We start from the raw sequence: 27,012 nt of genomic DNA, 5'->3' as shown, positions 1-27,012 counted from the left end.
TGCAACAAAGATTTAGTACACTTGCAGGCTATACAGATCTAGCCATTATAAAAGGTGCACAAAGAGTTTATTTATTCCCCAAAAGTCTCCATAGATCCAGACCCCAAAGCATGATTCCTAAAGCATATGAACAGTGAAACTGAGTTAAGTAATACATTGTTCATAATCACAGAAAGTCTGCAATGCAGAAATATAGATACATTTGTTTCTGCCTTCTGTTACCTAATTAGTTCTCTCTTGTTCCAAATCAGTCTCAAAAAAGCTCTCTCTTTGCTCTGGAACAGAAATTATTTAACTTTATAAAAGCTAAAATGAATTCAGAGGCTATTCCTGATCAAATGCTGTTTTGTAGCAGTATTATCTACATGGACTGATAATCTTTCTCTCCAATCACTGCTGGTCCAGTGGTCCTGAAAAATACCTGTACTAATTTGCCAAACCCTGTGCATCCTTCAGAATATGTGAAATAGTGCATCTCACAGCATAGGGGTGCATGGCATTGTTTACTCAAATATTTTCACTGTGTTAACCCATTATGCCCCTCCCCCCAATTAAAAATGATCACTGAATATGACTTGAAAGCTTCCATAAAACACAGAACTTGGTTACAGTTCTAATAGTCTGTTTTGAGATAGTGGCCTTAACTAGTAAATCAGTGTTTCTTAAATTGTGTTCCGGGGAACACCGGTGTGCCGCAAGGCAGTCAGTGGTGTGCCGCAGAGAACAACAGAGGTAAAAAATGGCCACTTTTTTTTTTTTTACGCTCAATTACTTTCCTCCCAACCCCCTTTTCCCTTCCCTCCCCCCCGCAACAAAAAATGCTTGGTATTCCTAATTAAAAAGAATTGTTTGGTGTTCCTTGGTCTTGAAAAGTTTAAGAAACACTGTAGTAAAACATAGCTGAAAGGCTGAGAATAAACATGGTCATAAGCAGGGCTCGACTCCTGAGGCAAGTAGATTACAACCTGGAAGAGCCAGTGCAGAGCGATTGGCACATGCTCAGAGCGCAGAACCGTGCGGCTGGCAAGCGGGGCTCGCCGTTGCTTGGCGAGCCCTGGTCAGAAGAATAATGTGATTTAAAGTTCTTATCTCATGAACATCCAATAATTTTAATTGAGGTTTACCTCAACTCAGTTTCCACAGCATTTCTTTATTAGTCCAAAGGCCACTTGATACAGACTACATCCCAGAGTACAAATATAAGCATACATACCCGTATTCTTTAACTTAACAACTACACTAACAGGCATTGGCCAAATACACACAACTAAAAGCAGGGCCAGGAGATATCTTCCCATCATGACAAGGCTCCAGAAGGGCCAGAAAAAGTTATGACAAAGAACACCTACAAAACATTGCTATCTATACACTATAATAACCAAGTGATGCCTTTGATGGCTAAAATAAGATGAAGCAGTTTAGGGCTGCACTCTGCTTTCTTCAGGCTTCTCCCCTTATTTCACTTTGCCACATTTTCCCCAGCCACAGCATCTGGTATCCACTTAGCCATGTTTTGTTTATTTTATAGCTTAGTCTAAACTTCTAAATAAGATAACTCTGGTATTTCCAGGGATACTAAAGCTACATCTACACTATAGCTATTCCATGTCTTTTGAGCGCACCCCTATTTCAAAATATAACGGGTTTGCTCATGGCCGGATTAAGACCTTTAGAGGCCCCAAGCACTGAAAAGATTATAGTGCCCCCCCCCCAATGTAATTCAAAATAAAAACAATACTACACCGTAAAAATCTCATTTTTGGGGGGTGCCCCTGGTTTGCTGGTGCCTGATGTCCCTGTAAACCTCATTCCATGAGGAGTAAGGGACGTTTCAGAATAGCAATTTATTTTGAAATAAGTGCTGCGTAGAGAATCAATTAAAAAAAATTTTAAAACACAAAACCAATTGCTAACTTGAAACCATCAGTGACAATATAACACTCTCATTTTGGTGCCACTTTAAGGGTTCCTTCCAGGTATAAGATTTAATGTAACTGTTTTCAGAGAATAGTGATAGAAATGTAGCCGTGTTAGTCTGGGGTAGTTGAAGCAAAATGCAGGACAATGTAGCACTTTAAAGACTAACAAGACACACTCTCTCTCTCTCGCTCTCTCTAAGCAGAAGAACTTTGATATACACTGCTAGGATGCACAGTCAATGTTGATAAGATCTGTGTAGTATTCCTGTAAAACTTGTAAGTACTAATGTAAAATGGATTTCAAATATCCTGGTGATTTGCACTGCACTTTATATTCCAATGCACTGGTCAAAACTTCTATGTTCACTGCTTCTTACTGTTTCACCCACCTTAAAATGGATACAGCAAGCACTCTGTCCAAGTGGAAAAGCTGCAGTGGACTCGAGTTAAGTGCCTCTATCTCTGCATTTCAAAGCTTCCCACACATCATTACCCAATCAGTTGCAAAAGAAAAAAATTACTATGTTTCTATATCAGTACAAATATAACACAGCAACAGCTGAGATATAAAAACTTAATGAAAAACAGAGTACCCTACTACATGGGGGGGCAGAGGGAGAAATGTACCAGTCTTTTGCTTCATCAGGGTTCTGACCCTGTATGAAATTTAATGCGCAGTCCTACAGAGTTTTAGAATGCCTATTACCTGTTTAAATAGAAATGTAGTACAAAATTTGCTGCTATTATGGCACAAATCTAAGCTTGGTTACTTCTATTAATCTACAAATAGCATTGCTAGATATCAAATCTCTCAGTTTATGGGAGATCTATAGCAGAGGACTGGATCAATGCCAGAATAAATTACTCAGTCATTTTCACTTCATCTCCTCTCTCCCTCTCCAACTGCTCATCTTCTATATTCCATGAGGGTCAGGAACAGCTCATTCCCTTAATACTAGTTGTCATTAAAATAACATTGTTCAAATGACTTTAAAAATAATACACTTGCACCATCTTCTGGCTAGACAAAATACAGATACTATGGCATATTATATTATAGGCATTTAATTAGCAAGGCTAATGGTAAGAAATGTTAACACTGCAATTACTGATTATAATGGAAAAGTATGCTTCTCTTAGGGTGCATATACACTGCACCCTTAGCTCAAAAAAAGCTATGCAATTTGAGATATGCAAATTGCATAACTTATTTCGAGTTAATTTCAAAATAGTTTATTTTATAATTTGGCACTGTCTACACAAATGTTTCTTAAACTGGTGTTCCGTGAACAACTTGCAGATGTGTCGCGACCTTTCCTCTTTTTTTTTTTTTTTTTTTTTGGTTACTTCTTTGATTTTTTCTGACAAGAATTTTTTTTTTTTAAGAAAATGTTCATAGGTGTTATGCATAAAAAAAATATTATTGTTTGGTGTTCCATGGTCTCAAAAAGTTTAAAAAACACTAGTCTACACAGCACCAAATTTCAAAATAAACCACTATTCAAAAAACATTTCTTAATTCTCATGGAACAAAGTTTACAGGGATGTAGGAAAAGCATGCCTTATTTCAAAACCTATTTTGAAACAACAGGCACACTGTCAAGACATGAAATAGCTACTTCGGGATACTGGAAGTATCCCGAAATAGCTCCACAGTGTAGACATACAACTAGACAGCAAGAAAATGGGTACAATTTGAATTAGTCCATTTTTTACTTAGGACTTGTTTTAAGAAGTCTTCAGCTGTCACAGAAAACCTTTAAATAGAAAAGTAATCACAGACACATTATTTAAAGTTCTGGTCTCACTTTAAAGAGCCTGTGAAATGTGATGTAGCATTTAAGGCAGAGAAGGCTAAATGAATGTTGTATCTCAGTGACACCCTAACCAGTACTTGCTAACTATCTACTACAGGCAGATGTTTGATCACAAAGTGATAACTCTCCTTCCCTACTGCCTAGTCACAGAAAACTGAAAAAGCATAACTTTTGCACTAAACGTTGCATCTCCATAAGCTAGGACTCTCTGGTCTGGTAACATCTGTGGTTCTGCAGGACCACAGATGGCCCAGGAGTCCTGGTGCACTACAGAGAGGAGAGAGGAGGAGGGCTGGGGGCCCAGTGCATGTCCCAGCTGGACTGCCCATGGGGCCTGGGAAGCTGCTGCGTCGAGGGGGGTGTAGGGGAGCTGGGAAGCCCTGTGCACAGCTTAGCTGGGCTGAGGATAGGCCAGGAGCCAGGAAGCCCGGCATGCAGCTAAGATGGGCTGGCAGGAGGAGGGGCTGGGAAGTCTGACATGCAGCCCAGCTGGGCTGCCCAGGAGAGCTGGTAAACCTGGTAGGGCACAGGCAGGGCATGGCTGGGGGCAGTGGTGGTAGGAGGGTCAGAAATGACCTCCCCATATCAGGCAAAATCCCTCATGCGGGACCAATCAGGTCCTGAGGGTGCCAGACCAGGGAGGTCCAACCTGTATTACTTTTCCACAAACTATTACTGCAGTTCCACAGGGACTTTATCTCATCACCCAAAGAGGAGATAGAGCCCACCTTATCATGACTAGAAGAGGAAGCATCCACAGAATAACCACATCATTAAGATCTGCACCATAAAATAATGTGAAAATCTCTGGTTCTATACATTTCCAAGACAAACTCTGGTTCAATTCTGATGTGAATTTTACCACAGGTTTCAAAAAGATCTGTATCAAGTCCTGTACTATTAAGATGCTGTCAAGTGTTTCAAATGCTAACAACAATTTACAAGTAAACACAATCTTCATGACCCTTATCCTGGAACTCAGCCCCTTTGAAAGACAACAGATCTCTTCTACGGATATCTCCCAATTTTTCTTTTGGAACCACTACATTATTCACAAATAAAAACCATCAATCATCAGAATGAGTGAAAAGGGTTAAAAACTCCATGCTCTACTAATGCATGTGTTTCAAGTTATGGGGAAAAAATTGCCCTTTCCTCATGGTAAAGCATGGTTCATTAGGTAAGGACTAGAAGTGTTTATGCCTTCCCCTTAAGGACCCAGAGTTGAACACAGCTGGTGTAAGATACGGATTAAGCATTGATCTCTTCTGCTCAAGCAAGGCTGTTGACCAAATGCCTAAATGAAAAATGTTTGAAGTTCAGTCCTGGAAAATTGCATCATCTATCATTGTAACAGACCAAATGCTTGTTTTAAGTTATTATATCAGTAACTAAAAAAAACAAAAAACAACAACAAAAAACCCAGGAATTCAATCCTATGGTGCCCGAAACCCACATTTCAAGTCAACGGCAGCTTTGCCTGAAGCAAAGAAGCCAGGATTGGACTCTAGCAGTCAAGTAATAGACCAACCAGTTCAGCAAGCACATAATGCATTTCTGTATCTCCTTACATTTCAAATGATGGCATAACAGCTGAATCTGAGCTCTGAGGTCCATGCTGTGACCAGCAGACAAAATGACATCCTTCGATGTATTGACATGAGAATACCAAGCAGCAGAAATGTCATATTATCTCTATCTTTGGCACGGGCATGAACCACAGTCGGAATACTCTGTCCAGTTCTAAGGTCCACACTTCAAACAGGATATTGATAAACTGGAGAGGGTTTCCAGAAAAAGACTGAAAAACATGGCTTATAATGATAGACTCAGGGGCTACGTCTACATTGCCCAGTCTTGTGCAAGAACATATGCAAATAAGCTGCCATTTTTGCACAAGGTGCTTTTGTGTAAGAAGGAGCAGTCTACACTGCTCCCTCTTGTGCAAAAAAGCCCCTCTTGTGCAAGAGTCATTCTGCCTGAAAATCAGACAGAAGTTTGACTATCCTGTTCTTTAAAATGTCCAATGATGTGGATTCCACTACCGTTGTTGGAAGCCTATTTCCATCATTCTTTAATCTTACCATTAGTAAGAGTTTCCGAATGCCTAACCTAAAAACATCCTTTGCAGTAGATTAACCCCATTACTACCTCTATGTTCAGTGGACATGGAGAACAATTGATCACAGTCCAAGAATAACAGACTGTTATATCTTGCTGATTTCAGACCAATTCTTCAATTTGTCAAGGTTGTTTGGAATTTTAATTCTGTCCTCCAAACCAGCAGTTCCCAACCGCTGGTCTGTGGCATACTGCCAGGCCACATCCCCAGTTGGGCTCCCTGTGTAGCGTGCACCAAGAATTTGAGGCCCACCCACCTCCTCAGAAGAGCAGTGCAGTGGCTGCTCGGCTGCTCTGGAGCGGGTCCACGTGGAGGCAGTTGCCCCACCATAGGAGCAGCAGGGCTGGAGCTACGGGCCATGTGGAGCATGGTGGCTGCTTTGGTGGCCCTTATCGGGGCAGAAGCCATGTGTTAGGCAGCAGCTGCTCCGGTTGCCCTGGTTGCGCCCAGAGCCCGAGCTATGACCCGCGTGGCCAGAACCTGAGCTGCAGGGAAGTGAGGTGAGAGGGTCATGTCAGCAGGCAGGGTGGAGGCAGCATGCAGGCAGCACAAGGTCCATGTGCAGGAAGAGCTGCCACAGGACAAACCTCCAGTGCTGAGGAGGAGGCTGGCGCGACATTGCTGGTCCCGCACACACCGAGCAAGGATCCCGGCCCCGCCAGGCTGCACTTTGAAGGGGTGAATGCAGCTCCCGACGACTCCCTGCCCTAGCCAGCAGGGGAGCCCCAGGAACTGCTGGGTCCAACCCAAGCCCAGAGTCTCCTGTGCAACACTGCCACCAGAGGCCACAGCTGGGCAAACGCCGAGCCATTAAGCCTTGTGCAACCGCTCCTCACAGGCTGGGACCTGCCACTTTCCGCCCAAGTCCCCACATGGTTACTCCAAGCAGTCTCCTTCCCCTCTCCCAGCTCTCTCTGACCAGTCCTCAGGCTGCTGAATTGTGGGTTGTCTTAAGGGGTGGGGGTATCTAAGAGGCAGCTCAGGTTGGGGGGGCCACCAGGGCATCTGGGTGGGGAGCTGGCACTAGGAGGCTGGCACTGGCGTGCTCTGGAGGTGGGGGGCTACAAGGCAGGGTTGGAACTGAGGGATGGAGGTGGGGCTAATATTGGGTGCTGGCACCGAGGGGAGTATTGGGGGTTTGCGTGTAGTGGGGCTCTGGAAACAGGAGGATGGCACTGAGGGAGTCTGGTGGTGAGGCTTCAAAGCCTTAAGGGATGGGGGGCTGGTGGAGCTGAAACCAACAGTTCGTAGCAGCTCTGGGACTTTTGAGGGGAATGGTGACATTTTATCTGTATATTCATTATTTGCGTAATGAATACAGGAGGCCACCGCTTTAGGACGGCCCGATTTACGACCCCCTGCACTTACAACATTTTCCATAAGTATGGAAGGGGCTGAAATCCCCCGACTTACCTCCTTGGCCCCGCATTTACGATGGTGTACAACGCCTGTCGTAAATACAGGCTCATGTTACAACGCCCCCGCCTTGCGACGCTATCCCCGGATCCAATCGCATTGCAAGTTGGGGGCAGCCTGTATGCAAATAGTATGTTACCAGTCCCCCAAAAGTTTGTGAATAGATTTGCCAGTCCATGGTATAAAAAAGGTTGGGAACCACTGATCCAAACTGCCTGCAACTGCTCCCAGCTTGCATTTCTGAATACTTCCTGCTCCATTATCAAGTCGTTAATGAAAATATTGGTAAGTCTTGGAGAAACTCCAGTAGAACTTCAGTAGAGACATCCCCAATGTTGACCAAGAACCACTGAAAACCTGTACTCAGAGTAGTTATCAACCAATCTTGCACTCACTCTCACATTCTGGGGTGCAGTTCAAACTATCTGCTCTACAACCTTGGATGCCTAACAATGCATTTCTGATGTAACTCCCAATATGGGCCCCTCACAAACAGCATGCAGATCAAACCATATGTGTCTCTGTATAGCTCAACTCTTCACCAGCCACTCTGACACCAGCAGCCCGTCAGCTGCCCACTCTGGTTTCCAGCAGCCTTGCTTACTACTTTCAGAGTCACTGTAACATACTTCCAGTCCCAGAATGTCCCCAAAAGCATGTGCTCTACACTACCCAGTCCTCTCCTGGACTGTTCAGATGCTAGAGGTCCATTATCCCTGTAAGGGGACAAGTCACAACAGTTTGCTACATTAATTGGAGTTATCAAACAACTCAGTTTAAACACAACACTGGTTAGTTCTGATTACAGAAAAAAAAGTTTATTATGCTACAAACAGCTAAGTTTTACGTGAGTGCAAGTACAAAGTATTAAAGCCAGAAATGGTTACAAGAGAAATACAGATAAAATGCTTCCTAGTAGGTAAGACTTGACAAACCAGATTTGATTCAAAATAAAATTTTTAGCTCATTTTCCCAGCAACATAGCAAACCAAATCCTCTAGTCAGAATCTGACCTAAAAGTCCAAAGGGTTGGGTCCTTTTGTCTTTTTTTTTTTTAAGCTAAAAGAGGGAGTGAAAAAGAATTGCTGGGATGTTTTTACCCCTCCATCCTATATTCTTCGAAGTGGATTCATGTAAGGATTACCCCTCTATGCAAAGTGTATTCAATCAGTAAAGATGGTCATTTGTAGTCTGGTCCTGAATGTACCCTCCCGCTGCTTTTTCTTCACACTGTCCATGTTGAAATGCAGATTTGCTTTGTCTCCTCTGTCTCAAGGACCTTGCTTACTACTTATATATCAAGTTAGGTAAATAAACTTTCCTTTAAGATAAACCTGTTTAACCACTCTTGCCTATCAGGCCTACAAGGGTTTAGACATGTGCTACCAACATCATACAGGGGAAAGTTATAACTTTACATATAGTGTTGTTGCATACATTTCACCATTATATTATTGATCTGCAAATTATTAGTATTCAAATAACAACTCACAAGGCATATTTTATACAGATTATTACAGCGGTATGTAGGATGTGTCAACCCAATGTTCTAGTAATTTTACCTAAATCCCATTTCCTTATTTCACTTCAGGGATGTAAGAGTTTAACCAGTTAACTGATAAGCTGATGCTTATCCATTCCTATTACCGTTTAAACTCTGCTAGCCCATTTAACCATGTATCTGATGAAATTTTGGTCAGTTTCACAGTTAATATTTTTACATCCCTAGTTCACTTATGAGACAGTCATGTGGGACTGTGTCAGAAGCATTATTGAAAAAATAATAATCAAGATTCTGCTTCTCCTCTTCCCCCAACCACACCAATAAATCTGTCAAAGAAGAAAATTAGGTAGTTTGGCATGATTTAGTCTTAACAAATCCATGTTAACACACACATATAATCCTATTGTCCTTGCAAATTGATTAATACATTTGTTCCACTATCTTTCCAGCTATTAAATTAGGCAGACCGATCTACAATTCCCCCTTTTTAGAGAGAGATACTATGTTTGCCCTTCTCCAGTTCTCTGGGATCTCCTCTGTCCTCAATGGGAACACACTTCTTTGTAAGTATAAGTGAAAGTTGGAGAATTAGGGTGATCACATCAACTTCATAATAATTCACAACAGCATAAAAAACATTTACAATACAAACTATTATTAGAAGGTTAGAGTGTATTTTTTTTAAAATTCACCCAGGCTTGAAACATTTGACACCTACTAGCCAGAGATTGATATGCAATGTGAGACAAGGACATTATCAATAAGGTTGAGAAAGAATATCCTGGTAAGAAATACATAGTTCCTAGGAAGCACAGGGGGAGGGGGAGAACTAGCCTATCAAAGTACTGCCTCTTTACACTCCTTGGGGATCCTTCCCATCATTTTCTGGATAGTAGGTTTGTCATAAATTTAAAAGTCTTCCTTCCATCTTACTGACAGAATTCTCCTCTTCCCCACAGTCTACTTTAGTGTCTTCCTTGTCAGTGAATAGTCTTATTACCTCTAGAGTAACTCATAGTTTTACTAAGTATCAGTGAAAGTGACATGATTGTCAGTTTCACCACTCACCAACAGCAAAATATACCAATCCCGTCAATTTCTCTGATGCTACTTGAGAAGCCATAAGCTACAACACAGCATCAGAAAAGCTGTACACATGTAGTCTCAAATAGACAAGAACGCTGTCTTTGCAACCCCAAGTGACAGAAACCCAATTATATTTTAAAATGTAAATTTGCATTCTGCACAAACTGATGGCTGAAAGAACTCTGTTAAAACTGTAAATACTCTTCTCCGATTAATTTCCACTATTACAATAATCCACTCACTAGCGACAAATGCATGAGTTGATTTTTAAACAATTAGAACAAAGGGACAGGAATAGTAGAATAAAAACATGACACTGTTTCTATTCTACTTTGACTTGATGTGGGACACCAAGGCAATTACTTTGTTTCCACCATGCTTAATTCCTCCAGTTTCCCAACAGAGCTGTAAAATAGAGATACTGCTACTCATCTTCATCACAGGGGAATATGAGGTTTAACAGAAAACTGAGTTCTATAAAAACAGTTTTGAGATTTATAAGATCACCTTTCATCCAACAGTGTAAAACACAGACTTTGGAAAGTGAAAGAGACAAAGGGAGAATAACTGGTCAGTTATTTTAAAATGTAATGTGAAAACTATGCATTAGTCTGAGCTCTTATTTAAGAAACTTATTTTATATAATTTTGTCTCAGAAAGACAGAGTAAATTCTGAAGTCAGAAATCCTCCTATGAAAATGAAAGACTGCTTTCATTTAAACTCCCACATTTGAGCCTTTTTAACTTGCACAGAATGTTTTCAAACTTAATCTCAAATTAAAGGATTTTTTGTAAGGAGCCAGGAACAGAAAAATGGCTGGAAGCAAATTCTAGAAGGAATGTAGGGGTTAGAGGACTATGAGAAAGTATAGCATTAAGTGTTTTGAGACAGCTCTCAGTATTTTTTGGCCACTCGATGGCAAAGCAGCAACACTCATCATTAGAAAATAGTCTAAAACTCGTTGTCATACATTTTGTCCTCTAGACACCAAGCTTGGTGCCACTCCCTTGTGTGCCTTCCCCCCCCCCCCCCCCATGCCTCACATTCTATTTCCATTGGCTAAACAGAGCATCACTACCCCCCCCTTCATTCTCTTCCACTGATTAATAAAAAGTCTACTCCTTCTCCCCCCCCCCCATTCTGCATGTCCCAACATCGTTGCCCACACATGCCACACCAAGCACCTGCATGCACCCCCTCCTCTGTCCAGGTGACCTACTGACCATCATCTCTAGCTTGCATAGACATGGTGTCCTAACCACTGGCTCCATGCTGACACCTGGCCTCCGCCATTACCACCCATTTCCCTTCCCCCAGACAGTCACCGCTGTCCTACAAACAGCTTTAGCGGGTTCTAGCAGTCACAGGCAGCCAAGACCGACCTAACAGTGACTGAAGCCAAATACTCACCCAGCAGCTCCTGGCTCCTGTGCAGAAACCTCCAGCCTCCTCCAGGGCAGTGAGAAGTACAAGCCCCCGCGACTAATCTCCCACCCAGGAGCAATTTAACCATCCCTTTGCTGCTGCAGTTCAGCCACAAGGAGGCTGCCATCTTGCTCTCCTCCCACTCAAGGCTAGGGCTGTCCGACTCACTGCCTGACAGAAAAAATCCTCCCCCTAAATATCGCACCAAACATTAGCAACCCCTTGAAGCCAGGGCTAACGTGTGGTCATCTGTGTGCGCACCTGCTCCTCCTTCCTTGCATGCAGACTAGCCATATCCCTGCACAAGCAAAATCCACACACTTCTATTCAAAATGCCTTATGACAAACTAGTTAAGGTTGCTGAAGGGTAAGGATCAGCTTCATCTGTGTCAAGCATCTGCCTAGGGTAAAGATTCAGGTGGTGGTTAGGTCCCCACTAATAGCCTTCTTATTTCACTGTTGCCAAATCTGAGCATTCAAAAATCATGAATCAGCCCAAAATAATGAAATTGGCTTAAAATGAATGATTACAAAAATAAAATTGGGGCTTGTTTACTATGAGGTTTTTGAACTATAAGAGTTCACTTGAATCACTTTTTTCAAGCTGTCCTCCACAGTGACCAAATTTTATTTTTGACTCCTAACTCAAGAAACTGGAAATTTAAAGAAAGGACCAAAGAAAAAAACATGATACAGTCAGGAGTGTTGGCAACACCTCTGTATACTTTTAATAGCACATGGAGGCTAGGCCCCACTGCGCTAAGCAAGGTCTGAACAAGGTCAAACTCCTGTCTAGGGATGTGAAGGACTAGCAGACTATCTGATAAGCAAATGCTTATCTGGTAGTCGACTAGTTGCTCCCTACCACACACACACCTTTCTGCCTCTGTCAAAAAGAGGCAGCAAGGATGGAGGGGAAGAAGAGGGGGTACTTCAAAGCAGCAGCTCCCTGTGGAGCCTGGGACCAGACCCCGCTCTCCACAAGGTGCTGCCACTTTGAAACACCATGTGCACAGAGCATTTCAAAGCAGCACCCGACCTGTGGAGTCCAGATTCATCTGCGGATTCCCTTGCTGACCCAGGCTCTTCACTGTGTTTCATAGGGGCAGAACTAGTGGAGCCTGGGATCAGTGGAGGTGTCCCCAGCTGACCCTGGGCTCCATGCTGAGCTTTCACCTTTTGCTACACTTAGAAGGTGAAGGCCTCCTACGAACTAATTGAATAGTCCATGCAAAATGCATCCACTATTGAATTAGTCAATCACTAGACATTTAACATCCCTACTCCTGCTCCAAAAAGCGCAACAGCAGGCGTGTGTCAACCAGGATCTGCATGTCCCAAGCGTGATGCACAATAGTAAAAGGCTCCCACCTCCTCCTTCCTTTGCGTGCAGGAGCCACCTGTCTCCCACCTCACCCCGCTGGCCCCCTAACTCGGCCCCCGCTGGGTCAAGCCCAGGCAGAAGCTCAGGTAACGCCTCTTTCCTCCCCCCGGAGAAGGAAGCATCTCGCCTCCCGCTGTGCGCTGGGGCCGCCTCAGCCACGCGGGCTCTGGGCTGGGCCCGGCCTCAGCGGCCAGCCGGGTGGGGAGTGCGGCAGGTTTTACAGCAGGTCAACCCTCCGCCGCGGGGCTGCCCCTCAGCCTGAGCGGGGCTCCTGGGAGCCGAGTCCCTGCCTGCGCCGGGAGCAAAGAAGGACCCCGGGGGCCTCCCCCGCACTGGCTCCGCTCCCTGTGTCCCGCCTGCGCTATGGCTGCGGCCGGGGGCGGCGTCTGCTGCCAGCGCGGAGACGGGTGCGTGGCCCGGGATGCGGCGCAGGTAGACAGGGGCTGGCCTGCTGCACGGGGCGGGGGTCAGCGCTCTGCAGGGCCCCGCTGGGAGGTGAACGGTTTTATCCGTCAGTGCCCTGCAGGCTGCGGGGTGCACAGCCGCTGCTCCAGGGCTGGGGAGGGGGAGGAGAAGAGCAGTGACTCGAGCCGCTGGGAAAGGGTAGCTGGGCGCGGCGCGCTCCCGGCACGGGAGTGAAAGTTCCCAGCTCTTCTGCAACGCTTATTACCTGAGGGATTCCGATCCTCTGATTTCCAGTCCCGCAGGCAGAGGCTGCTCCGGCCCGCAGCGAAGCTAGACATACGCCTTATACTGCAGAGCCTGGTGTAATTGCTAGGATTTCTAACGGTTATACAGTTACATTTTTAATCAACTTTATACATCCCAATTCTGGGCCAACTTCTGTAGCTGCCGGAGATAAGCTTTTAAGATGAATCAGAGTTCTTCTTCAGAGTGTCTGTCACAAGCCAGTAAGTTTCCTGTCTACATTCAAAAGCTCATCTTTCTCATCAACATAAGTTGGGGCAACAGAGATTGCCTCACTCACCTTGTCGCCTTAATATCTTGGGACCAACAGGGCTACAAGCCTGTATATCCCATTGCCATTGGTTTAGCAGTAGTTCTGCAAATTTTAAATGAATAATTTCAGAAAATGTCAGTTATTATCTGGTAGCTTGTTTTAAAGTGTACTGTGATGAACTAAAAATAATCTCTTCTTAGAGCTCATGGAAATTTGTGCCATTTTTTCCTTGCAGCTAATATTATAAAAACTAGAGTAAAATCATAATTTAATGGAAGGCATCGAAGGGAGTTGGATTGTTTTCATAAACCAAGCCAGGAAAAGTAACAAGCCAGATCTCATCCGCTGTAAATCAAATAAGTCGATTGGCTTCAGTTTAGTTGTGTTGATACATATCAACTGAGGATTTGGTCCAATGTATGTTTGCTACTAATTTGTGATTCTTCATTTTTCACACTCCAGTAGATGACAATCTCAGTATAAAATGCATGTTAAAACTAGGCCCGCCCCTGTCTACCTGCACTGCATCCCAGGCCACGCACCCACCTGCGCGCTAGCAGCACAGTATAAAATGCATGTGAAAGCTAAACTGGTTAACTGACTAACTAGTAAGCATCACCCTACACAAGTGATGCTTACCAATTCCAGTTAACCAGTAGGGGCTGGAGCAGGTAGACCCGGCCCCCCTGGCCCAGGTTATACACCGGCTCTCTGGCAGCACTTTCTGGCTCCACTTTTGGGGAAACGGCTTTGCTGTGGCAGCAAAGCCTTTTCCCCAGTAACAGGACCAGAAACTTTTGCTGATTCCATTCCTGGGTAGGAGGCTTCACTGTGGGCTCTGAAGTATAAAGCTTATTTAAGCTTTATTCTGCAGAGTCCGCAGTGTGTAAGCACTAGGATTTTTAGCAGTTACATGGTTACCTTTTTAAACAAAGTTTTACATCCCCAGTTAAAACTGTATATTAACTCTTACCAATGACAATTTAGATTTTTAAATACTAGTTTAATTTTAATTGTCTAACTTATTTTTCACCAATGTAAATTAGGGACCATTAGTGTGTAGTTGTTTACACGATTAACCAATAAGCCTGGGCTCATCAGTTAACCTTGACAACTACATGCACCTCCCTCCCTTGCTGCCTCTGTACAAGGAGCTAGTGCCCGTGGGGAGCCAACTTTTAAGCTGGCTTCTACAGAGCTGCCTGCCCTCCCACCCAAACATACATCTATCATGTTATATGATGGTGATGCTCCTCCTCAAACAGCTGCATTTTCATGTTGTATGTAAAATACATTAATATTGTAAATTCTAATAAGAGAACATTTCAACAACTTCCCTAGTATTGGATACATAATAGTATTCATTTTCTGAGTGCTGTTATATAGTGTACTACTTAGATTTTGTTTGTTTTATACAGTGTTCAAATGGTTCTCTATTTAGTATTTCTGATATTTGAACTGTAAAGCAAAGCTGAGCTGCAAAAGCCTCGGTTAAACCATAAATGGGTCTGTAGTACGGTACTCATCCTCAGGAACTATATACAGTAAACTTCTGATAATCCGGCACCTTTAGGACCCAGGGGGTACCGGATTATCAGATATGCCAGACTATCAGAAATGCCAGACTATCAGAAGGAGGGGCTATGAGGGGTCTGGAGTGGGGTGGGAGGGGATGCAGCAGCTGAATCGGGGATGCCTGCAATAGAGCAGCTGGGGTGCTGCCGGGTTGGTCCCGCAGCGCCGAGGGGCGGCGCTACGGCACCAACCCAGCAGCACTCCAGCTGCTCTTGGGGACACCTGGGACAGAGCAGCTGGGGTACTGCCTGGTTGGTCCCGTAGCGCTGCCCCTTGGGGCTGCGGGACCAACCCGGCAGCACCCCAGCTGCTTTTGGGGACACCTGACGCAGAGCAGCTGGAGTGCTGCCGGGTTGGTCCATCAGCGCCTAGGGGCGGCACTGAGGGACCAACCCGGCAGTACCCCAGCTGCTTCGCCCCAGGCGTTGGGATTTAGCCGCTCCTGAAACTGACCAGCAGCGTCAGTTTCACCAGCAGGCTGAATCCGGACGCCTGGGGCAGAGCAGCTGGGGTGCTGCGGGGTTGGTCTCATAGCGCCGCCCCTCGGCGATGAGGGACCAACCCGGCAGGACCCCAGCTGCTCTGCCCCAGGGGTCCCCGATTCAGCCGCTGCTGAAACAGATCAGCGGCTGATTCCAGGAAGCCCCGGGCAGAGCTGCTCTGCCCTGGGCTTCCTGGAATCAGCCGCTGATCTGTTTCAGCAGCGGCTGAATCGGGGACCCCTGGGGCAGAGCAGGTGTGGTCCTGCTGGGTTGGTCCCGCAGCGCCTTCCTTTGGCGCTGCGGGACCAACCCGGCAGCACTCCAGGTGCTCTGCCCCAGGCGTCCCCAAGAGCAGCTGGGGTGCTGCCGGGTTGGTCCCGCAGCCCCGAGGGGCAGCGCTACAAGACCAACCCGGCAGCACCCCAGCTGCTCTGCTCCCGGCTTCCCCAATTCAGCTGCTGGTCAGTTTCAGCAGCAGCTGAATGGGGGAAGCCTGTCCGGCTGCCTCAGCACTTCCGGGTTCCTGATGGTACCGGACCATCAGGAGTCCCGGAGCATTGGATGCCGGACTAATGGAGTTTTACTGTACATGTTTATTTAATTTTCCACTGTATTTACAAAAGGTAAACGGATGGACTAGATGACCTAATCTTTCTTCTGTATCACTAATCTTGGTGGGATTGGTCTAAAGTTCATTGATAGCACTGGGCTTTGGACCAAGGCCTCTAACTATTAATGTTATCTTTTTTTGTTGTTTTTCTGATGTCCCCCCTCCCCCCCCCCAAAAAAAAATGGCCGGGCAGCATGGACACATACTGTCAGCCTTTAATTCAGGCACGAGTAAGATTTTTTTTATTTTATTTTTGTAGTCCTGTGTATATCAGATTGTTATCTCATTTAATTGATTTCAAAATTCATAAGTGGACTATTACTTTTTTTTAAGGACAAGTTACATCCAAGAAATCTGATCCCAGAGCTCTGTAAGCAGTTTTATCATTTAGGTTGGGTCACAGGAACTGGTGGAGGAATCAGTTTGAAATATGGGTAAGTGGTCGTTTTGAAAATGATAACAATACAGATGATGGGGTCAATTGAATAAACAGTGAGTGCACTACAATGCATGAAGAGTGGCTGAATTACAAGAATGAGGTTTTCTACAAAGATGTTTTGCAAAGATGACATTCTTGGTCTCTGAGAAGGAAGGGATAATTCTTATATTCAGATAAATCCTGAAGACATATTAATGGAAGATAATTTAGGTAGATCAGGTAACAAGAAGACTTGCAGTTAATTAATTTTGGGGTGTATGCAATACTAAAGAGTATAGAAGTAGGGACTGTTTTGCTACATAATTGTACATGAAATGTACCATCATTTCTTCAGTTCAATAAATTTGAAGTTATTAATGGATACAGAGCTCCTCTTAGTGGCCATTGAAGGAATGAACCATTAGTCATAATTACACCAAAGATGCCATTTAGCAGTAGCAGAAGACAAACTTGGTCTGAAGTTACAAAGTAGTGAAATGTCTCATGCATGTAATTATGCTGCTGTTCAAGCATATGTAGAGCCCTGTGTGGATACAAAATTTGTATCCACATCTTCAGCTGCAAAAATGAGGATATCCACAGATATAAAGTAGATATTCACAGATTTGCAAGTTATATATATCCCCATCTGTATCCTCATAAATGAATTGAGAATATCTGCATCCACATTCGTGGATGCGGAGAGGAGAGGATGGAAGATGATAAAGTATGGGTAAGATCAGATGAGAAACAATCAAATGAAAAAGAGCCTAACGCTTCAGGAAATGGCAGACAGATAAATAATAAATTTTTAAAGAGCTTATACACAAACGCTAGAAGTCTGGTAGGCTCTTAATACAATTTAAAAGGATAAAGCGCAGCGGGGCAACCCACTGGGAACCGGGAATCAGCTGTCCCGACTCATGCTGGGTCCCCCTCCCACACTGTGCTTCTGATTTTTAAATGTATTATGAGCTGCCCTGTCCCTGCTATTCCCCTGCCTCCCCTGTTCCCTGTGGAGACCGTGCTGGGGGAAACCAGCTTTTAAGCTGGTATCCCCTAGCACTGGCTCCTGCTCCTCTACCCTTACTGCCTCTGTTAGAGACAGCAAGGTGGGGGAGAAGTGACTAGTTGAGGGACTAGTCAACTATCTGATAAGCTTTTGCTTTTTGGATAGTCGACTAGTCACTTACATCCCTAGTTTAAAACAAACAAAAGGAAATATTTCTTCATGGAGTGCATGGTCAACCTGTGGACCTCCTTTCCAGAGGATTTGTAAAGATCAGGACTTTAACAGGGTTCAAAAAAGAACTAGATAAATTCATGGAAGCTATTAACCAGGATGGGTAGGAATGATGTCCCTAGCCTCTGTTGGTCAGAGACTAAAAATGGATGATAGTAGAGGGATCAGGTGATAACCTATTCTTTTCACTTCCTCTGGGGCATCTGGCAGTGGCCACTGTTGGAAGACAGGATACTGGGCTAGATGGACCTTTGGTCTGATCCACTGTAGCCATTCTTATCAGTGAATTAAACTAATTAGTGTTAATGCATTAGTAGTGCAAATAAGTAATCCATTAAAACCACTTTTTTATTTTGCATACAGGATGTGTTTTGTCAAGATAATATACTATCTTGAAAGTTATATCACAATTCAAGGATTCTGTCTAGTCCATAAATGTGAGCACCTTACTTTCCTTAGGAAACTAATACATTTCCTGCAATTTCAGCATAAAGACTGTATCTGTAGCTTTTCAAATTGTTCACTAGGTGTCTCTGTACTATAGATTTTAAAATAAGGCCTTTGAACGTGAATAGTGATTACAAATATTAACCTGACATTTTATCCCCTTTTTATGGCCTTTCTGAAAATATTTCACTTCCTGTTTTTAAATCATTTTAATTAATGTAAAGATCTTGAAATTCTTCATGAGCCTTGCAAGCTTTAGGCATTTGCACTTAAACATAAATTGTTCAATTTATTGAATTGTTCAATGTTTTTTCCTGTGCCAATTACATATTTATTCATGCTTTAAAACATATAATACAATGTAATGGTCATCACACAAATAAGTGTTTCTCAATAACTAACTGTGATTACAGACACTGTGGGCTGATTGATATTAAGCTATGAATGATAAGTTCAGCACTATTTTTTCTTGCATCACTCATTGTCTGCTTCCAATTTCTCTTCTGTGTCAGTTTGATTCCAATTAATGGGAGGTGTAGATTTTTTATTTTTTTTCCTGTCAGTGATACACATATACTCCAGTTAAATTTTCAGGGAAGTTAAAAGTACTCTCTATATCTTAGGTATTCTCAGAGCTTCCAACTGCTCTAGTAAAATCAGTGTCACATATTGAAAATCATCTGTATGTGAATGTGTGGCATGAGGACAACTGATTGCATTATCATGCGCACTGTAAGCTAATTCTTTATCAGTAAAGGGTAGAGTACTGAAATGGCTCTAACAATGTACTTCAAATTGTATCTTATACATGGAGCTAAATTCTATATTTTTTCCTAGAGATGAAATCTACATTGCTCCATCAGGAGTCCAAAAAGAAAGAATTCAGGTTTGTAAAGCTTTTTTTCCCCCTCAGAATTTCTTTGAAAAGGAACAAAATTACTTTTAGGGTATGTCTAGACTACAGAGCTTTTCCAGGATACCTCAGGTATTCCGGCAAAGCTCTGCCACGTCCAAGGAACACATCTGTTTTTCCAAAAAAAATTCGGAAAAGGAGACGCGTTTTTTCGGCATCCCTGTACACCTCATTTTATGAGGAAGAAGGGATGTTCTGAAAGATGGTTTTTCCCCCCCAACATTTGGCCCCAAGTAGATGGGCCAAATGTCAGAAAAGTCTCTTCTGAAAGAAAAGCGGAAAAAGATACGCAAATTGCGGTTTGCAATTTGTACAACTTTTTCCAACTTTTCTTTGTAGTGTAGACATAGCCTTAGTGAGCTTTTTGTTCTGAGTGTTCTTTCAAAGCGGGGGGGGGGGGAAGAGTTGTAGTGGAGAGAAGGTTCTTATTGTCAAGTCTGAGAAATCTTATTATTACTGACTTCTTTCTTGTATTATGTGTTCTCAGAGCAGAAATTCAGTACTTGTTCAGTGGTGTATGTAGGTTATTCCTTTTGAGTTTTCTTGTTCTAAATTAGAACTGACCACAAAGTCTGAATCTACAACAGCCCCAGATTTCAACAACCCAACAGTCAGCTGGTATGCACAGTTTCAATTAATACATACAAGCAGTTGGGTAACTGTGTGTTAAAGCTTCTATTCTAAATATATTTATTTGTTTTTATGCAAATCTTTCTTCCTCTTGGGCTTTACTATGGACAGTTAGGATCTGCCCAGGACATGATGACCTTAGTCTATTTCAGTTCCTTTCTCTTAGGAATAAAAACAGCAATACTGCTAGAGGTGAATAGTGAATACTGTCAGCTGATATGTGATACTTTTCTCCTCCAAAGAAGAAAAGTAAGTGGAGCAAGGAGTCCCTGCTCTACATCATCTGAGATAATACAGTAAGGCTATGTCTGCATTGCCCAGTCTTGTGCAAGAACATATGCAAATGAGCTGCCATTTTTGCGCAAGGGGCTTTTGCACAAGAAGGAGCAGTCTGCACTGTTTTCAGGCAGAACGGCTCTTGTGCAAGAGGGAGGTTTTGCACAAGAAGGAGCAGTGTAGACTGCTCCTTCTTGCACAAAATGGCAGCTCATTAAGTATGCAAATGAGGCATGGCAATAAATATGTTCATTTGCATATGTTCTTGCACAAGACTGGGCAATGTAGACTTAGCCTAAAGGTTGATTGAGGGATCCTCTTACTGATTAAGACTTGAGTTTTCATATTATAATAATAATAATAATTAAATGTATTTGCAGAAGAAGAGAGGGAAGAAAGATACATTTTGGCATGTGCATAATTGATTTTAAATAAAAAACTTTTTGTGCTCTCATGGACAAATTGTTCAAGAATTTTAGTGAAAAAATCTAGTTTATGTAGAGCTGCCAAAAGCAAGCCTGCTTTCTAGGTAGATCCCCAGAAGAAAAGTAAATTTATTTTAGGAAATAGTGTCACAATTTAAGTAGTTCTATTTCGGTCACAGCCTGAAGATATGTTTGTTTGTGACATAGAAGAACGGGACATCAGTGGTCCTCCAGCACACAAGAAACTGAAGAAAAGCCAGTGTACGCCTCTTTTTATGAATGCTTACACCATGAGAGGTATGCAATAAATGCATTTGATTCAAATAATAATAATTAAATACCAATCAGTTCACGAAATGAAAACTTCTAAGTCATAAATGTGGCCTCACAGGAATTTAATATTGCCTTAATTGAAAAAATACCATAGTAGCTAAATTTGTAACCTCCTAGTGACCTCCTAGTAGTTTAATGCCAATAGATTTCAGGCCATATTATAATCTTTTGCATATGTAAAGGTTACCAAATTACTAGTTACACGGGTATAAGAAATATGTAAAACTGTTAGATTCTAAAACATTGACAGACTATTTCTCTACTTTAAAATCTAATATATAAAGGAAAATGTTTGTATGTTTGTGCTCTAATAACTTAGACACCTTTGCATGGGATACCCGTTCCTCCAGGAGAAGGTTTTAAGGTATTGTGGGAGGGAAGAGATGAGAGACCGACGCCTCTCCCCGGGGTTGCATGGAGCTTGGCAGTGTGGAGAGAAGCAGCTTCCCGGGGTAAGCGGTGGGGACAGTCACTCACTAAGGCTGGTGGAGGGACAAGGAAACGGCGAGCGGCTCCCTTCCGCCTCCCTCCCCTCAGGCTTCTCACCTCAGTTATATCAACTTTCCCGAGCAACACCGGGTAACTCCAGCTACTTATAAATGTTTTGCAAAACAAAACTTTTCCTTTTTCTCCAATTATGGTGCATGCCAAGTCAGGAGTTTAGGATTCTGTTTCTCTTGCATATGTTGATTACAGAAATAGTACAGAGAGTACAACTTTCACAATTGTTTGCTACATTAAGTGGAGGCAGCATGTCCCCATGTCAAATCTTTCTGAGAAAAACACATATGAGATCTAGTAATGGGCATGACATTTCAAGCATTACTGCAATAAATGTGGAGGTCCTTTTTGTCTTTCTACTGTTTCTGTGCAATTCATCCTAATGAAAAAAGGCAGTGTGATCCCTTTATCTAATGCCTCTGATTCCATTTAAAATGCATTTTAACTTTCAAAGTGTGTATTCACACTTCAGCAGTTTAATTTTATGGCGTTTAACTTTAACAGTAGCTGAAGTTTTTATGCAGTTTTACAAGTTGTGTCTTTGTCCTCCTCTCCTCTCCTCCCCCAAAAATAAAGATTTTTGGGAATCTATTGTTTTCATGTAAAGGAAATTTGCACATCTAGACCCTTTGCATATCCAAAAGAAAATTGGCAATTTGCAACATTGCAGATTTATGAACTTTTGATCCCTGTGGTTGACCTTCCCACCACATCATAATATAAAAATGAAATGATTGAAAGTGATGTCAAGGAACCAATGTATCGTCTCCAGAGAGAAATAGCTATATAACAAAAGAACCTCTTCTTCTCTTCCATCTTCTGCCATAAATAAGTCTAAATTTTAATTGTTTAGAACCTCAGCGCACTTCAGTGATGTATTTAAAATGTTTGTCATCTCAACAGATGAAAATATAAAACAGATGCATGAGGGAGAAGGTTTGCCTGGAATTTGCATTAAAACTAGCCACTAACACCCTAAAGATAGCTCTTACTATTCTTTGTAGATTACAGAATACTTTTGGTAGCTCTAAAACAATGTTTCCCAAATAGTGCTCTGCAGAACCCCAGGGTTCCGCAAAGTGAAAATAAGGATTCCTCGATAACCCAATCACCCCCGCCTCCCCCACCGAGCCAGTCTTAGGGGCAGGTGAGCCGGGAGCCATTTTCAAGGGCCGGTGTGGGTTTTGTTTGTTTTTTGCTTGACAGTTTTTCCACTTTTGTTGTTGTTTTTTACCACTTTTCCCCTCAGCGTGTTTTTTTTTAAGGGGTTTTGTGACCAAATAAAATTGGGAAACACAGCTCTAAAGCTCTAAAACTATTTTCCTCGTCTAATCCATTGACAAGGATGTCGAACTGAAGGGCTGAAACTTATTTTCACATGTGAATTTATCTTAACAGATGGTAAGGAGTCATATAAAAAATAATATAGATAAATGTAATATTAATTACAGAGGATCACTTTTTCTTCTCTCTCTAGGAGCTGGAGCTGTGATCCATACTCATTCAAAAGCTGCTGTCATGGCAACCCTTCTCTATCCAGGAAGTGAGTTCAGAATTACTCATCAAGAAATGATAAAAGGAATCAAGAAATGCACATCAGGAGGGTATTACAGGTAGATTTCCATTTACAAAACTAATCCAGCATATACTGTTTCTGCTAAATGTTATCTTCAAAAATGTCAGTGTGTTTGGTGGTGTGAGCAATACTTGTAATTAACTCAGAGGAATATTCACTAAGGGCCGCAGACCAGGCCACTGCTTTCTGCAGCTCCCTTTGTCCAAGAACAGCGATCCACAGCCAGTGGGAGCTGTAAGAGGCTGTACCCACGGACACACCATCAAATAAAGTGTCTGGTGGCCCACTAAGGCTAACCCTGAAAAATTGCTTGTTGCCCACCCCTCCCCTAAACATGATGAAAAGAGAGACCGCAATGATTAAAGTTTAAAAAGTAGCAAGAGCTCTGTAACAACTCAGTCATTGAGTTCCCCAAAAAAGGTACAAAATTATTTTATAGTTTGTGGGTGGCTTTTTGTGGGGATTCTTTCCTGCAAAGCATTAAGCTGGTACTAGCACACTCAGATGGTGTATGACAAGATGAGAAATTATGGGATGCTAGAGATACATACATCTGCACTTTTCTTAGTGTTAATTTTTATAATTTTCTAACTAATATTTTTCTCCAAAACTTTTGGAAAGGTACAAATGTATTGAAGTTTGCATTTGATACAAGGGTGTATTCTCCACACAAAGATGGCACCTTCACCAAAATTTTAACTTCTGTTTGCACTAGTATTTTAATTTTTAATGTATAGCAGAAGCACCTTAGAGCACTGGATAGTCATTTTTTAATCTAGAAATGTGTATAAAAACATTTTTAAGTTACACCACAAGAAAAGGCAATTTTTTAATTCACTTTTCAGCAGAGCTGTGTTTCTGGATATTGTCTTCTGATGGCTGTTCAGGTAAATATTAGTGATGGAATTTTCAAACTATTTATTATTGGTCTAAATCTGATCTCACCGAAGTCAGCCTTTGACTTAGTGGAAGCAGAGTGAGGCCACCGATAAACAGTTTTGAAAATCCCTAATCCTGAATTATCCTAGGACATTTTTTTTTAAAGTAGCCTGAATCTGGTGTGTCTGTTTTTCCTCTAATAATAAAATACTCAGCTCTTTTGTATACCATTATTCATCTAAGAATCTTAAGGAGCTTTATAGACCTTAATTCTCGCAGACAACTGTCTGAAACAGATACGTTGTTTCATAGAAGAAGGCACAAAGAGGTGTTATGACTTATCTAAATCAAACAGACTGTGGCAGAGCTAGAACTAGAACCTGGGAGACCTGGCTCCCAATTGTCTGTTCTAACTTCTAGCAAATAGTCCCGTTCCAGTTTTAGTTTCCACACTGCATGTGAGTAGTAGGTGATCTCGCTAACATTGCTACAGAGGTTTTATTCATTAGGTTGTAGAATGTTTTGGGGTGGCTTCATCACAGAAGTCCGGATAGAGCCAGATTCTCTCTCTGAATAAAAATATTTAATTAGATTTACCTTTTTCCAGCATTGCTTCATCTATATAATTTGGCTCCATTTTTTTGAAGATGTTTTCCCACCATCTACTCAAAATTCCTGTATGATCTTTATGATGAATCTGAATTTGAGCTAAGATTTAAACAAGTTTCTGCAAATATTAATTAAAGCTTGAACAATGCCAAATATCCAAAACCCTCTTTGCTACACATTATTGTGCAAGTTCTGAACAGTGTACAGCATGTTGCCTGTATTGCAGTGGTACTCAAACCACTGTCTGTGTATTGTATGTGATCCATTGAAGACTTTTACCACAATAGAAAAGCATCTTTAGTTCATCAAGCACTGACAATTACGTCTACCAGTATCCCGGGACAAGACTCTTTCAGGGTTTCCAAAGTCTTTCAGACCAGGCAAATTTAGATATTTTAATCCTGAGGGACAAATTCATATCTTTCTTTAAGTAAATTCAGCTATGATCAAGATGGTAAATGTTGCCAATATTGGAGGGATGACTTAATGCAGAAAAGGACAGACCAAAACTGTGAAGCAGCTCGCATTGATGAAAGCAGTAAAGGCAAGCAATGAAAGGAGATTTAGTGCCAAGAAAAGTAGATTACTAAAGCCAAGGAGAGAGAATAAACATCAGCTACAAAATAATATGTAAGCAGGTAGTTATACCAAGTCCGCTTTTTTTTTGTCCTATTCAGGTATTCTCAGGATACGGTAGCCAGCATTATAGTATTCACAGAGAAGGTGTTGAATCAGATTTGGGACAGGAAGTGTCCTTCAGAGGCTGTATCCCATGGCATGGTTCACAAGATGAAAGAGTTTGAGAATCACTGTTAAAGATGTTACCAAATTCTTTGCCAAGGAGAACCTCTTTGAGTGGGGAAAGCTTAGGGCACTAGTTCTTAGATGTGGAAGAGAATTATGATATCATCTAAGGTATGTAAGAGCAGGAACAGAGTAATGTGATAAAAACCAATGAAGTCTAAAGTGTTTTCTAATTGCAGTAATACCTCATTTTTTGTTTAGATATGATGATAAGTTAGTGGTCCCCATTGTTGAGAACACCCCAGAAGAGAAGGATCTCAAGGAACGAATGGCACACGCAATGAATGAATACCCAGACTCTTGTGCTGTGTTGGTCAGACGTCATGGAGTTTATGTATGGGGAGAAACGTGGGAAAAAGCCAAAACAATGTGAGTGCAATTTAAAGATGGTCATATCTGTTGCAACAGCAGTCCTGAAATAGTCATGGAAGTAGAATCACTGCATATGCATTCTAGTTGATACTTCTCTCTCTTGGCTCACACCACCACAAATGGGAATCTATTCCCCCTCCTCCCCCCGCCCCAGTTGGGCAGCACACTGTGTGCACAACACAGCCTTGAAAATCCTCCCCTACCAGAGACTTTAATATGGAGGTGGAGTGAATATTGTAATAAAGCAATAGCAGAAGTGTTCTGTCTGACCTGTGCTCAGCATAGAAAAGAAAAACAGTCAATTTTTAAAAGATGCCACTTCATAAGAATGCATCCTAACTCCACTTTTCTCCTGTTCTATTTTTTTATTGAAGGTGCGAATGTTATGATTACCTGTTCGATATCGCAGTACAGATGAAGCTGCATGGACTAGATCCTGGAAAACATCCAATTGAAGAAAACGGGATTGTATAAATTACTACAGCAGTTCAATATCCCCACCCATCCAAAACTGCAACAAAAGTGGAAGTGATTTGTCAACCTTCAAGCATTTATAATTGAGTGCCCTTCTAGTAGAGCATGCTTTATGTCTATCAATAGGTGAATTATATCTAAAGTGTTTAATAATAGCAGATGGGGGGAAACAGCCCCTGATCCATGCAAGCAGACCCATTTACTTATGTACACAGCTCAAGTGCAGGATCAGGGTCATGCTTAGCAATCATGGTGTAGAGATTCCCTCCCTTCCCACCACCCGTCAGTAGCAGTTGTTGAATGCTGTTTGATTAATTTCAGCAGCCGTGATGTCACTTTTGTACTTGGACAGAAGAACTGCAGTGGTTTTGGCTCCATATTGCCGAGAAGTCAGTGATTAATAGTAGTTGAAATTATCTGTCTGAAAATGAAATGTCAGATTTTAACGATCAGATTATTATTTTTGTAACTGTTTAAATAAACACATTAAATTAGTATCTGTTTTAAACAAAAGAAAGGAATTCAGAGCAGAAGCCTTAATTTCACCTCAATGTGCCTGACCGATACCGCAGCATATACATAAGTACACATAGCCTCACTATAGAGTCAGTTGTTCTCCCATCTCTCAGAGGAATCAGGTTGTGCTGCGCAGTTAGTATGGAGGAGCCAGCCTGCGGGCTGTTAAGCCAGCAGCAGTTTACTAGTTATTCAGTGTTCATGCCCACCATTGTGCCTGCTCCTGTGTTACCTTGTTTCTGCTGGTCCTGCCTTGCACCCAGCCTTGCCTCTGTTCTACCGCTGTTTGGCTGC

The 27,012-nt window shown here is 42.3% G+C and overlaps 2 protein-coding genes across 3 annotated transcripts in view; one reads left to right on the top strand and one right to left on the bottom strand.

The window, feature by feature from the left end:
• The window catches only part of PDHX (pyruvate dehydrogenase complex component X), a 103,911-nt gene extending 91,021 nt beyond the window's left edge, over nt 1–12,890 (bottom strand). For both annotated transcript variants that reach the window (XM_075927468.1, XM_075927469.1), the window contains exon 1: nt 11,276–12,890. In XM_075927468.1, coding sequence (XP_075783583.1) covers nt 11,276–11,417 — 142 coding nt within the window. In that variant the 5' untranslated portion in view covers nt 11,418–12,890. The remainder of the gene's footprint in view (nt 1–11,275) is intronic.
• A 58-nt stretch (nt 12,891–12,948) lies between these two features.
• Nucleotides 12,949–26,719, top strand: APIP (APAF1 interacting protein). Its single transcript, XM_014574233.3, has 7 exons — nt 12,949–13,106; nt 16,636–16,736; nt 19,248–19,296; nt 20,834–20,951; nt 22,966–23,101; nt 25,558–25,725; nt 26,103–26,719. The coding sequence occupies exons 1-7, from the start codon at nt 13,038–13,040 to the stop codon at nt 26,200–26,202; spliced, it is 741 nt and encodes a 246-aa protein (XP_014429719.2). The 5' UTR covers nt 12,949–13,037; the 3' UTR covers nt 26,203–26,719.
• Nucleotides 26,720–27,012: the final 293 nt, after the last annotated feature.

This window comes from Pelodiscus sinensis, chromosome 4 (genome assembly GCF_049634645.1).
Source record: "Pelodiscus sinensis isolate JC-2024 chromosome 4, ASM4963464v1, whole genome shotgun sequence".
Taxonomy (NCBI): domain Eukaryota; kingdom Metazoa; phylum Chordata; order Testudines; family Trionychidae; genus Pelodiscus; species Pelodiscus sinensis.
This window is presented reverse-complemented; position numbering and strand designations above follow the sequence as displayed.